Source organism: Chlorocebus sabaeus, chromosome 9 (genome assembly GCF_047675955.1).
Source record: "Chlorocebus sabaeus isolate Y175 chromosome 9, mChlSab1.0.hap1, whole genome shotgun sequence".
Taxonomy (NCBI): Eukaryota; Metazoa; Chordata; class Mammalia; order Primates; family Cercopithecidae; genus Chlorocebus; species Chlorocebus sabaeus.
The window spans coordinates 836,740-849,824 of record NC_132912.1 but is presented as its reverse complement, the minus strand read 5'-3'; the positions used below and the strand labels follow the sequence as shown (position 1 = coordinate 849,824).

At 46.6% G+C, this 13,085-nt stretch overlaps 1 protein-coding gene across 2 annotated transcripts in view; it reads left to right on the top strand.

The window, feature by feature from the left end:
* LARP4B (La ribonucleoprotein 4B) overlaps window positions 1–12,164 on the top strand; it is a 125,847-nt gene extending 113,683 nt beyond the window's left edge. Inside the window, exons 14-18 of one of the 2 annotated variants that reach the window (XM_037983272.2) lie at window positions 647–692; window positions 3,655–3,819; window positions 6,487–6,611; window positions 6,707–6,920; window positions 8,410–12,164. In XM_037983272.2, coding sequence (XP_037839200.1) covers window positions 647–692; window positions 3,655–3,819; window positions 6,487–6,611; window positions 6,707–6,920; window positions 8,410–8,697 — 838 coding nt within the window. In that variant the 3' untranslated portion in view covers window positions 8,698–12,164. The remainder of the gene's footprint in view (window positions 1–646; window positions 693–3,654; window positions 3,820–6,486; window positions 6,612–6,706; window positions 6,921–8,409) is intronic. The other variant, XM_037983276.2, reaches the window with a different exon arrangement.
* The last annotated feature ends 921 nt before the right edge of the window (window positions 12,165–13,085 follow it).

Sequence of the window (13,085 nt, the reverse complement as noted above, 5' to 3'; positions counted from 1 at the left end):
TAAGCCTGTCCAAGGAAATGGGAATGCCTTGGCCATCCTAGTGTCCCAGGTCTCTACGTGAAGTCACCACTTAATCAGTGTGTGTCTTGTGGTTATCAGCGGCGTGTGTGGCATGGCCTTGCTGCCTGCAGGGGGAGGTCCAGAACGTGGTTCCTGAGGCTGGCAGGCGAGGACAGGAAGTCTTTGGGGCACAGAGGTCCTTGTGTGGTTTTCGTGGGAAGAGGCCCGCCTTGTTTTTGGTAAAACAAATCTGCACCGGGAAAATTCTTACCACCATTTTAAACAACTCACTGATGGAGCTCCGTCTCAGATTTTATGTGTCTTGTCATTTCAACCCACGGGATCTTCAGTACTCACGTCTCAACAGACCTCCCAGGGAGGCACCAGGGAGATGGTTTTAGTCAGTGTTTTCTTCCTTTCTCTGTCACTTGCCTGGACTTCCACGTTAGTCCCTTGCTGTAAACTTGGTGTTGCTCCGCTTATGCTTCTTAGAGTTGGGATTCTAGAATTGAAAGTCATCTTTGAAAGGTTTTAAAGTGATGAAGACTGAGTTGATGTGTACTTTGCTTATGTGAGTGCAAACGTGCTCAACAATAAATTCTCCAAGTGGGAAAAAAAATAACAGTCTTTCACTTTCCACTCCTAGGAAGAATTCCTTTGGCTACCGGAAGAAAAGGGAGGAGAAGTTTACAGTGAGTACATAAAGCATATGCCTCTTGACAAGACATTTAAATCTAATTTATACCAAACCTGAGATTTAATTAAATGGATTAAGGTTAAGACACAAGAATGAGCATTTCAAAAGACTTGTAACCTGAAATCCGCTAAATAATAACTGACACCCTGGCTGGCCTAGGAAGAAGCAGTTGTAGAGGTTTTGGAAATAGCGATGTGCTGCACGGGACTCCATTGTGCACAGGCGTGTGTGCTGTGGTATAGGCATGGCCAGGAGCTTGCTGTCGCACGCACTGCAGCCTACACACGGGTGTGCACGTGAGCTCTTCTGTGTGGCAGCTGTACCGAAGAGTCTCAAAAGACTGGAGCCATTCATTTCAATGAGCAGAGTAAGCGTCTTCCACGGAGCAATTTGTTTGTTGGTGTTTTTCCTTCAAAACTTTCGAATACTCTCCTGCTGTGTAGAAAGCATTATCTCCTTCTGCTGTAACTTACTGGCAGGACAGACCCAAACATAAGTGATAGGTTTTTGTGGCGGTAAGTACACGAGACGTGGTGATTTTGCTTGGGTTGATTAAACAGTTTCTCCTGTGGAAAATGTTTGTGCTGGTCTTTAGTGGAGGTTGGCATGGACTTCTCCACAGCCAGTGGTGGGACGGCACGGTGGCAGAGTTAGCAGTACCCACAAAGATAGGAAGGACGGCACAGTGGCAGTCAGCAGTACCCGTGAACCAGTGGTGGGACGGCACAGTGGCAGCAGTACCCGTGAACCAGTGGTGGGACGGCACAGTGGCAGCAGTACCCATGAACCAGTGGTGGGACGGCACAGTGGCAGCAGTACCCATGAACCAGTGGTGGGACGGCACAGTGGCAGTTAGCAGTACCCGTGAACCAGTGGTGGGACGGCACAGTGGCACTTAGCAGTACCCACAAAGATGGGAGGGATGCCTCCATGGGCTTGCAGATGTGGGATTCCATACAAGGAATGCTGGAGAAGACCTGGACAAATCCTGGTCCAGCCCCTCAAGCCATCACACAGGTGCTTTCTCATCACAAAAGATACAATCTCTGTTTAGAACTCAGAAATTCTGCCTTTCATAAAGTCGGCTTAGTCTAGTTTTTGTTTAACTAGTTGGTAAGGCAGTTTTTACCGGTTAATTCCATTTGGATTTAGTGAATTCCTGTAACCATTTGGACTAACAAGGCAAGCATTTAAACGTGGGGAACTGTTGTGCCTGCTGTGATGTTTTCCCACCCCTGTTTCTGTTCCGTTCCGTTTTGCCTTGCTTTCCTGGTGCGTGTGTTCATGACTGACCTGCTTAGAAGCTTCGGTGTGTGGCCCAGTGTTGTACTGATTACAGAGCGTACGCCCATCGTTTTACGTACTTGCTCTCAGGACCTCAGAAAGGTCCAGATTCTTTTTCTGTAAGAGTGTGTGAGCCTCGGGCCTAACCACGCCCATGGGACCTGAGCAGTACTCAGACCTCACCCGGGGCGCTCAGATCCTAGAGAATTTTAACACTGCCTTCCAAGTCAAGTCCCATCTGTCGGCGATGTCATTTTATAACTCCAACATCTGAGCATTTGTTGCCTGCCTCTTTTGCTTCTACGAGTTGAGATTTAAATACATTTTTTGGGAAGGCTGTCTCTCTAATGATGCTTATCTTCTGAAAAGCTGTGTTCACCTCAGAAACGTGCAGATGTTTAAAACCGCTTTGCCATCACGATGGCCATGTGTAACTTAGAGCTTTGCAGGATTATTTCGAGCATCATGTTCACAATACTAGGTTGTAGAGAGCGTACAACAGCCAGCTGCTTAGTAGGTAACAAGCTTATTGCCAAGGACACCTAACTGGGAAAAGCTAAGCTAAAATTAGGCACCTGTCCCATGGAGCAGAGAAGCAAGTAGAATGCCCAACACAGACTGTGCTGGGGTTTATGTCACAGACTGGGATTTGTGTCAGCCTGAGTTCATTTTCATCCTTTGACCTGCTTTCACTTCTGATGTATTTTCTCTGGAATCTACTGATGCAGGGATTCACCTTCCTGTGTATAAATTTTGGAGAAACGTTGGCACTCTCAAGTTAGGTGGATCCCATGAGAGCTTTGCTTCCTGGTCAAAGTAGCTCATTGTTTCAACTAAAAATACTTGTATTCTTTAGTAAATATAAACTCATTTCTAAACTAAAATACACTCATTTCCCCATTCTGTGCCATGTGGCCTTCAGCCGAGGAACTGCGTACTCGCAAAATGACTGCCAGCTTGTTAAAGCGGGTGGATAGATCATTTTCCAATAAAAGGTATTACCGCCTTTCTCCTGAGATTTGGGCTTACAAAGTACACTCTCTTCTTTTATACTGAGTTTGCTTTCTTGAAGTCAAAGAATCTGATTCGAATTTGTTATCAAATACTGTGTTTTTAATTATTAAAAAATATAACTTTCATTAAGTTTATTTTCAGAGAATTCAAGCCCCCTTCCCTTTTATTAAACCACTTTTTTGATGCACGTGTGTAAAATTTCTTACACAGGTTGTGGAGAGTGTCATGTATTGTTCACAGTTATCTTTGTGACTTGCATTAGAAACCATGCTGTAATAGCCCAACACTTGTCTGGAAGTGGGAAAGTTTAATGTCTAGACTCAGGCTGCCCTCCTTTCCATCACTCCAGAGCGCCTCCCTTGCCTTCAGCTGCCCCTGGTGTTTGTGAGTGCTGGCAGCCATGGCTGGACGGCTCTTTGGATAGCACCTTAGCCTCACTGTGTCCTTGGTGACACGTCTCTTGGGCAGCAGCATCTTGAGATTTCAGTTTTTAAGCTCTGCTCTAGATGGTTGAAGTTGCTTCGATTGGGTGAGGAAGCCCTTGTCTGGGTTGAATGATCTGCTTGTTTCTACAGATATTTTCCAGACGGGTGTGGAAATGAGAAGCTGCGTGGTCTTCTCTCTCCACACCGTGACCCTGGGATGTCATTCTGTTGCAGAGCAGCCAAACACAGTCTCCGACGCCACCAAAGCCTCCGTCGCCAAGCTTCGAGCTGGGGCTGTCCAACTTCCCTCCATTACCTGGAGCTGCGGGCAATTTGAAGACAGAGGACTTGTTTGAAAACAGGCTATCTAGCTTGATAATAGGACCATCCAAAGAAAGGGTAAGGGATACATTGCATGTCTAATAGTTGCCAACAGTGTTTAGGTATGGGTTCCGTGTCAGGCGCTTTGCTAAGCTCTTTATACATGTTTGTTTTTAATACTCAAGAGAGGCTTGGAGGCCATGTGATTGCAGAGGTCGCACAGATTTGGAGTAAGGCCAGTCTTGATCCCAGGACTGGGCCTTCTCCTTAACCTTGCTGTCTGATGAAGTCAGAGGTAGAAACTTGTGCAATGATAGGCTATACACACCCTTTCTCTCACCCAGAAACTTAGATTGCATTGTCATTGTTGTTCAGACCTGCCTTTATTTTACAAAACAATAGAATGAAATAGAAGAACCTGAATAATATTGGAAATAAGTAAAATGTGTAGTAATCTACATGAGACAAGGAGCAAGAAGCCTGGGAGAACCCCCCTGTAGTGTGTAGTGCGGGTGGCTTCTGGTGAGGTCTGGGCTGCCCCACGAGGTGCCCCCTCGGCTGCAGTGAACATCATCCCAGGAGTCATCCAGAGCTGCAGTTGCCAGAGGATGCTCAGCCCAGCGCTCTGGCCTCTAACGTCCTTAGCGAGGTGAAGGTGGGACTTGTCCAGCTGCCACACCTGACGTTTGAAGGCTCTGGGAAGTGCAGAGAAAGTTTTCTGCCCAGTTACCTCCTGTGCGTCGGAAGAGCCCAGGAAGAGCCTGCTGAGCACTCCTGGTTGCTCGTGTCCCCTGTGCCGGGGCCCTTTCCCCGGCTGTGCCCCAGAGCCACCGTGTGTCTATTCCACGCCACGTGACCATGCCGCCTGCTCCCTCACCCAGGTCTGCAGTCAGTGTCTCTTCCCCCCAGGCTTTCGGGAAGGCACCGCATTGGATAGAACAGTTCCTTAGTTCCTTGGGCAGAATTTAAGGTGAATTTTGATGCAGCATCTTTACACTTTAAAAAGCCAGGTGATGTGTCTAGTCCTTGTGTATTGGTAGATGATCATGCTCCTGTGTTCAACCTTGGAGACTGAGTACATTCCAGGATTGTCAACACAGCCTTAAATTTCCACACCATCATTTCTGAGGTATTAGTGCCTTGAGAAGAAATGCACTTTAAAGATCTCGTTTTCCAACTGTGGCCTACTCTACCCTTGGTATTGAGTGGAGAAGAGGCAGGTCTCCAATCCTGCTTCAGAAACAGCAGCTACTGCTGTGCCCAATTTGAGTTTCTGTGTAAGGTTTCTGTTGAAGAACGAATTGCTGCTTTGAAAAGCCTGACCCTGAGCCTCATGCCGCCACCCAGGTGTAGTGGGCTCCATTGCTGCTTCTCAGGAGCTTCTCGAGTCAACAGCGTGGCCCTTGGGTTTCAAAGTGGGGTGGAGGCTCCAGAAATGATGGGGTTCAGCCCTTCCCCTGTTGACATGGAGCTCGTGACGGTCGCTCTGACTTGCTTCATGACCTGCAGTTGTGGATCTGCATTTCAGTTGCATTGGGACTGAATGTAGCCTGAATGAATGAATTAATTAATGAATTAATTTAAGATGGAGTCTTGCTCTGGTGCCCAGGCTGGAGTGCAGTGGCATGACCTTGGCTCACTGCAGCCTCTGCCTCCCAGGTTCAAGCGATTCGCCCACCTTGCCTCAGCCTCCCAAGTAGCTGGGACTACAGGCGTGCACCACCATATCCGACTAATTTGTGTATTATTAGTAGAGATGGGGTTTCACCATGTTGGCCAGGCTGGTCTCAAACCCCTGACCTCAGGTAATCCGTCCACCTCAGCATCCCAAAATGCTGGGATTATAGGTGTGAGCCACCGCACCTGGCCCCTACCCTGAATTTAAAATGCACTTTTACAAAAGGAGTCCTTTGCCATCCTGTTTCCACCAAGCTGGATTCCTGCTGGTTGAGCATAGGAGTCGCAGCAGATTCTGGTTCTCAGGCTGGAAGGGCTCTCAGTCTGTCGTTAGCCTTCATCTAAGGGCAGAAGTGTGACGATCACCTGCCCTCCTGCCTTTTTTAAGTTGCATGACAAGTGTATTGTCACATCCCACATGCATAAGATCAAGCACACATGAAATAGCCACTGCCCAGGGGTCGCTGGCTAGAGTAAGGAGAGAGTAAGTTTCGCTCCGTCCTTAGCTTCCTGGCCTTGGATGAATTAACTTCGAGGTATTGGGCCTCAGTTTCCTCACCTGTTGAGATGGGGGCATTCGCACACCTGCTTCCTGGGGTTGAATTCAGGGAGGGCTGGGAGCTCACATTTATACGGGTGTGGAGGCGCCGATTGTTTTTTCTCAGCTGCGTGAATGAGTTGTGTTGAACTGTGTTAGGATTCGACACTCAGCAGATGTGCGTGTACTGTGGTGCCATGTCGTGCTGGGCCCAAAGTGCCAGGTGGGTGAGATGTGTTGGATGCCTGTTCAGTTAAGAAATAAGCTTGCAGATCATCATTGCGGGAGAGGAGATAAGGCTTGTGATGTAAGAACAATGGGGCATTTGCCGAGAAAGAGAAGGGTGGGCGCTTATGTGGGGCAGAGGATAGTCCTGGGCTCTCTGCGACATTTTTGCTGGAGAAGACCCTCCTCCCCTGTGTCCTTGTGCCGCTCTCCCAAGGCTGTTCACGGGTGGGGTGAACGGGTATTGGTGCCAGCTCCGCTTAGTGCCGGCAGGACTCTGATGAACACTCTCGACCCTGTTTCAGACCCTCAGTGCAGATGCAAGTGTGAACACCCTTCCTGTAGTGGTCTCCAGAGAGCCCTCAGCGCCGGCTTCCTGTGCTGTATCAGCAGCGTACGAGCGATCCCCCTCCCCAGCTCATTCACCTGAGTGAGTATTGGGGTTCTCCCAGCGCCTTGGTGTTTACTGACTTGAATGGCCTGTGACGTTGCATGAGATTCAAATATTGGGTGGCATTTTTACAGTGATCCCAAGGTGGCGGAGAAACAGAGGGAAGCCCACAGTGTGGACAGACTTCCTCCCGCCCTCACTGCGACCGCATGTAAATCGGTGCAGGTGAACGGAGCCGCCACGGTACGTACCTCGTGCCTGCCTTCCTGCACGACAGCCGCGAGGCTCTGGTGTGAACAGACGCTGCGCACTCCTGCACCTGCTCGTTTTTTAATCACATCTAATTTGGTGGGTTTTTATTTGCGTCTGTCTGTGTTGTGTTTTCTGTACAAAATATGCTTAATATTTGCTAATAACTTTCCACTAACTGCTCAAGTTCTTTCTCGGACCACCATGTAGTCTTTTTATTTCAGTGTTGGTCAGTAGAGGTTTCTTGAGTAGTAGCAAGACCCCAGCTCCTGTTTCTCCATAGACTCTAGGATCATTTCAGCAATGTGCGCGCGTGTGTGTGTTTGCGCGTGTGTGTGTTTGCGCGCGTGTGTGTTTGCGCGCGTGTGTTTGCGTGCGTGTGTGTGCGCGCATGTGTGTGTTTGCGTGCGTGCGCATCGTGTGTCTGATGAAGAGACAGGAAGAGCAAGATGGTGGCCCCACCAGCCTCCAACCCCTGTCGGCCCAGCAGGCCTGAACCCCAGTGACTTCCTTTCTGCTGTTTTCCCTACTGGGTGAACCGTGACCTCTCTTACTCTGAGTTGTGGCCTCTGTAGTTTGATCTTAGGTGAGCTTTTTAATTGAATTTGGGAGTTTAATCCCTTACTGTCCCCTGGGCTGAGTCTAAAAAAGGATTTTTTTATAGGTTAAAATTAATACTTTTAATAATAAATAATAATAATAAAAGGAGAGGCTGGGTACGGTGGCTCAAGCCTGTAATCCCAGCACTTTGGGAGGCCGAGGTAGGCAGATCATGAGGTCAGGAGATCAGGACGGTCCTGGCCAACATGGTGAAACCCCGTCTCTACTAAAAATACAAAAAATTAGCTGGGTTTGGTGGTGGGCACCTGTAGTCCCAGCTACTCGGGAGACTGAGTCAGGAGAATCACTTGAACGTGGAAGGCAGAGGTTGCAGTGAGCTGAGATTGCGCCACTGCACTCCAGTCTGGGTGACAGAGTGAGACTGTATCTCTTAAAAAAAAAAAAAAAAGCTAAGGGAAATATTTTACTTTTCTGTTGTTTAGCCTTTATGCTTCCACTTATCTGAAAACTGTTACACATTTCTTTGAAGATTTTAGCTGTCTTCATCATTCTTACACATTTCCAGTGCTTTGTAGTTTGAAATGTGCAAAACATTTTTATTTAAAGACTGTTTTTGGAGTTTGCCTTTCAGGGTTGAGTACTGTGTGAGGGTCCTTTGCCCACCGTGGGCACCTGGGACACCCTTCTATTGTCCCGAGGTGGCGGAGTGAGCGCAGGCAGCATCCGGACTCCTCCTGGGCCTCCGCGTTGCCCAAGCAAGCTGAGGGCTAGGTGGGGATGGCGTTCAGTCAGCACTCTTCTCCCTCACACCTTTTCTAGTTTTATCCATTACTACAGTGGCACAGAGGGAGTGCTACACGGCAGGGGAAACTAAATCATTAGATTTTATGAACTTTTTAAAAGTTAAAAACACTAGTGAAGATGGAAACTTAGTTATAGTTGAAAACTCTTTTAAGTGAACTTGATTACCTGTCTTGTCCCTGGAGACACCATTTCACACAGGTAACCCAGGATTGTCTGTTTCCAGGAATTGCGAAAGCCCAGCTACGCAGAGATTTGTCAGAGAACAAGTAAAGAGCCTCCTTCTTCCCCATTGCAACCCCAAAAAGAACAAAAGCCAAACACTGTTGGTTGTGGGAAGGAGGAAAAGAAGCTGGCAGAGCCCGCGGAGAGATACCGGGAGCCCCCAGCCCTCAAGTCCACACCTGGAGCCCCCAGAGACCAGAGGCGGCCGGCCGGGGGCCGGCCCTCGCCCTCGGCCATGGGGAAGCGTCTCAGCCGAGAGCAGAGCACTCCCCCCAAGTCTCCTCAGTGAAAACCGTACGTCTGGGAGGGGCCGCAGAGCGCTGTGTTAACCACAAACGACACTCAGTGCGAGGGCGAGCCGCTGGTTAGGAGCTTGCAGTGTCTGAGGCCTGTGGGATCCTCAAGTTGGTTTTCTTCTGTGAGTTGGATTCTCCCCCTCTTGAAAAAAAATCGATTTTTCAGGATTTAATTAATACAAACCTTATTTTAGGTTGGTGCTTAACTGGAGGTGATGCATAAGTCTGATTTTTTTTTTTTCCAAGATAGAAAAAGCATTTATCCTAACAAATTGGTATTTTTTATTAAGCCTCCATGTGGCTCTGAATGCAAGCTATATATAGTGAGTTTTTCTAAATTAAGGGAACTCTGCTACTTTTTTTTTTTTTAGTAACTGGTCTGCAAGTGCATATCTCTAGAATGTCCCCGCAGATGAATGAGGGCCAGTGGCCTTGGCAGAGGCAGGTGTGGCCTCGTAGAGGCAGTGCTGGCCGTGCCAGGGCAACAGCGCTGATGTGGGAGCTGTGCTTCTACCTAAGCCGTTGGTAGGGGACTCTGGCATTTAAGAATGTAGAGAGCGCGTCCTTTTTGATCTCCTGGGCAGAGTGAACCTGCAGGGGCCACCCCAGAGAGACCTGAAACCTTGGTTCTGATGCACTGCAAGCAAGTAACCAGCTTCTCACTCCAGTTTCAAGTGGCTATTATGTAATATAAATTCAAAGCACATTGTGAATAGAACCTAAATGAAAACATACACTTGGTTGCCCACTGACATGTTACCAGAAGTTGTACCATGATGTTGTTTTGACCCCTGTGAGCTGACGGCCCCAGCCCTGCTCTGTGCACATTTCTGTCCGTGTTCCCCAGCACTCTGGTTGGAGAGAGTCCACATCGTCAGCTCCGTGTGGACATCTTCCCGTACCTCTGCATCAGCACATGGATTTAAGAGTTACGTAATCGTGAGAGAATGGTGTTTGTGGTTTTTCCCCCTCTTTGGCTGGTGGAGGATAAAGTTCCTGCTCTTTTACCTCCAAGACGAGGGCCTCATTGATTCACTTCCAGAAGTGCTGCACTTCTGAAGAACAAGGATGCACTAAAGTTAGCAAGTTTATAATAAAGTTAAATATAAATTATTTTGTTTTAAAATGCCTCAAATTTTTCTTTAAGTATTCTAAGCAGCAAACATTAAAATAAGAATATTTCCTGCTAAATGTAACCATACACTTTATTCCACAAAATGTTATTTAACAAGACTGAGGGTTTTTTTTAAGAAAAAATTATTTCCATCCAATATTTAAAGACTTGAATTTTATTTAAACTTGAAAATGACTTTGCCTTAACTTTTGTATAAGACAGCTTAGAGTCCATGGAGCCCGGCCCTGGGTTGGCGTGAGTGGGTCAGAGTTACTCAGTTACTGTGTGGATCTCCTGTCGCTGGTTTTACTGAGTAAGCATAGTGTAGTACAAGAGCTAGCAGTAGTTTTTGTAATATACCTTAAAGATCTTCAACAGTTGATCTTTTTTCAGAATGTTGGGAAATCCTGTAAATGCAAATAGTCAATACTGTATTAAATACGTGCACTCGGGAGTGTGCTTCGCTTGTACAGTTGTAAATAATCAGAACATATGAAAAAGGTACCTACAGAGAAAATTCTGATACAAATTATTGATATATTATAAATGTTGCTGTTGAGCTGGATGTAGATAAACTAAATGTTGTGGTTTGAATATTATTTTGATTTGTTGAGATTTTCTTTTTTTCTCTTACATCGGTGTGTTGAACTGATTCTGCCTCTTTGCTGCAAAAGGGAATTGGAAAGTCTTATTAAAAGCCTCCAGATGTTTTCATACTCTTATTTTAAAATGTATGTAAATGCATACTAATCATATCTAACGTGAAAGAGTTTTAAAGTATGTAGAGAGCAAAAACTGGCAGGATCATAAGTGGAGGTGAAAAGTAATCTAATTAAAATCACTTGCAGCTAAGCATGATTTACCTGCCAGAGGAAAACATGCCTGGCATTTTTGACCATTTCCTTTAAAGCAGTTGCTATTATTCAAATACAGAGAAACAGCCACAGGGCTAGTGTTTTTCAAATGCATTTTAAAGAAACATGGGGATTTATTTTTTTGTAGTTGTCAGTTCACTGACCAAAAAAAAAGAAAAAAAAATCAGAAATAATTGATCTCTGAAACCCAAACTCTCAATATTCTAAAAGCTGGGAGGCAACCCCAAGGCCTGGCCTACGAGGTGCATCTTCGCTACAGAAGGACCAGGGGCGCCATCAGCCATTCCCAAATCACAAGGCCTGCCCCTCCGCCAGTGAGTCCTTGGTTTTTAATAATGAGAAGTCCTTTCCCCCAAGGTGTGAGCATTGCAGCGCAGTGTGTGTGTGTGTGGTTCGAGCCAGCTTAGTCCTTCACTTTGTTTGTCGGCTGAAGTATGAGCTCAACAGCTGCGTGAAGAGGGCAGCGCGTGTGGTAGCCAGTCGCCACTGGAGGGCTCTGCTGCCATCCGGTCAATACACTGTAGTTACTGCCTAGCCAGCAGCAGTCTTTTGCATCAAGAGCAGAGACCTTGCTCGGATGCGATTTTTATAGCATCCTTTTTAATTAAACGAAGGTGAAACACAGATAGCTATATGATATCCAGAAACCCCGATACTACTTTGAAAGTGTCCACTCAGAAGAAAATGAGAGTTACCATAATGGGAAGCTGTGGTGGTCCACGCCCACTGCTGTGGCGTGTGTCACATACAGCGATGAGAGTGGCTTTCATGCTTTTTTTTTAAGTTAACACCCTCCTTTACCCCCAGCAGTATCTCAGGTTATAGAATCAGAGATGCAGCAGCGACAAATGGCATTTTAACTTGTAAAATCGTGTGATGATGCTTATCATTTTGAAATAGAAGAATAAAAACCTGGCCCCGTTTCACCAGACATGAATTTCAAGTGGAGTCGTCGTTTTCTGAGAGTGAGTGTCTTGACATTTCCACCCAGGCCCTCCTGTCATCACATCACCGGCTGTCACTGGCGGGTGGCAGTAAACGTCCTGCGTTGCTGTATTAGGATCTCTGCAGTTCAGGCTTAACAACCAGTTCAGTGTATCCAGGCGACGGGTAGCGGTGGTGCATGCCTGTCTGCGTGCCCCGCTGGCGAGCTGTAGTTGTGACTTGCGTGCCTCGCGGCCCACTACCGGGCTGCAGACAATCGAGGCGAGGGCACTGGCTGCCGGCAGTTCACAGTGTGGGGGCCACGTGGAACGCTCCTTGAGGGTTTCGTTTTTGTTCTGCTTCTTTTCATTAAGACTGGAATCAAGCTTACATGTAAACTATTGGTAATTTAAGTTTCCTTTGGTGTCATTCAGTGTAAAACTGTCTAATTTGAAAAAAAAAAAAAATGTAGGTTATGAAAATAAAGATTTAGGCACTGTTCAATTTTTCTTTTGATTTTTTTTAAATTAAAATTTCTTCAAGAATGCATCTTTTCTAAACATAGTTTTTTGTCTGTTCCCATAAGTGTGCATGAGAAAGAAACACGGGCCTCACTGGATCCTAAAGGCCTTCTCACCCACGTGGGGGCTGGCTGCAGCACACGGGGCTCACCCTTTGTGTTTTAGGGGTTCAAAGTGAGCATTAACACCAAGTGCTCATGGGGAGAGGGTCGTTACCATGACTGCCAAGATTTACCGCAAAAATAGATGTTCCTGTATGAGGACTTTGATTTTGTTAAAATGGCGCTCTCTCCAAAGCTGTGTCCAGAAAGCCGTTTGGAGCTGACGCTGCGTCCTCACGGTGATGGAGTGACTCAGCCTTACGCAGCAGTGATGTCTGCACTAGGAAGAGGCTGGCGGGAGGCGGGGCCCCTCCTGTGCCCGGCACCGAGTGGATGGGGGACTGATTCAGATGTTGGTGCCTTCCTCCTTTGTGCATTGCCTTTTCATGTCGTCTTCCCATTTTTACTCTCTTTTTCTGATGGAACTGATATTCTTGATCTGTTCAGGCTATTAAGCCTTTGTTATATATGTTACAAATATTTTCTTTCCGTCTACCAGTTGTCTTAACTCTTAACATTATTTAGAATAGTATCTTTTACAGTGTTTAATTATTATGTAGTAAAATTTATCAATCTTCTCCTTTGTTGTTTGCGTGTCTTGGACTTAAGAAGGTTTTTTCCCTACTCCAGAGTCATAGGGTTAGTGTGTGTGTGTGCGCCTTTAATCCAGCTGGGCCTAATCATGTGTGTGTGTGGTGTGTGTGCTTAGGCAGAACCCAATTTTACTTTATGGCATGTGGAAAGTGTTTTTTTCCAGTATCACCAGTGAGTTCACTGTCTCTCCACTGGTCTGCAGTGCTGCTTCTGTTACTTGCAGACGTCACACGTGTTCATGGGGTCTCCACC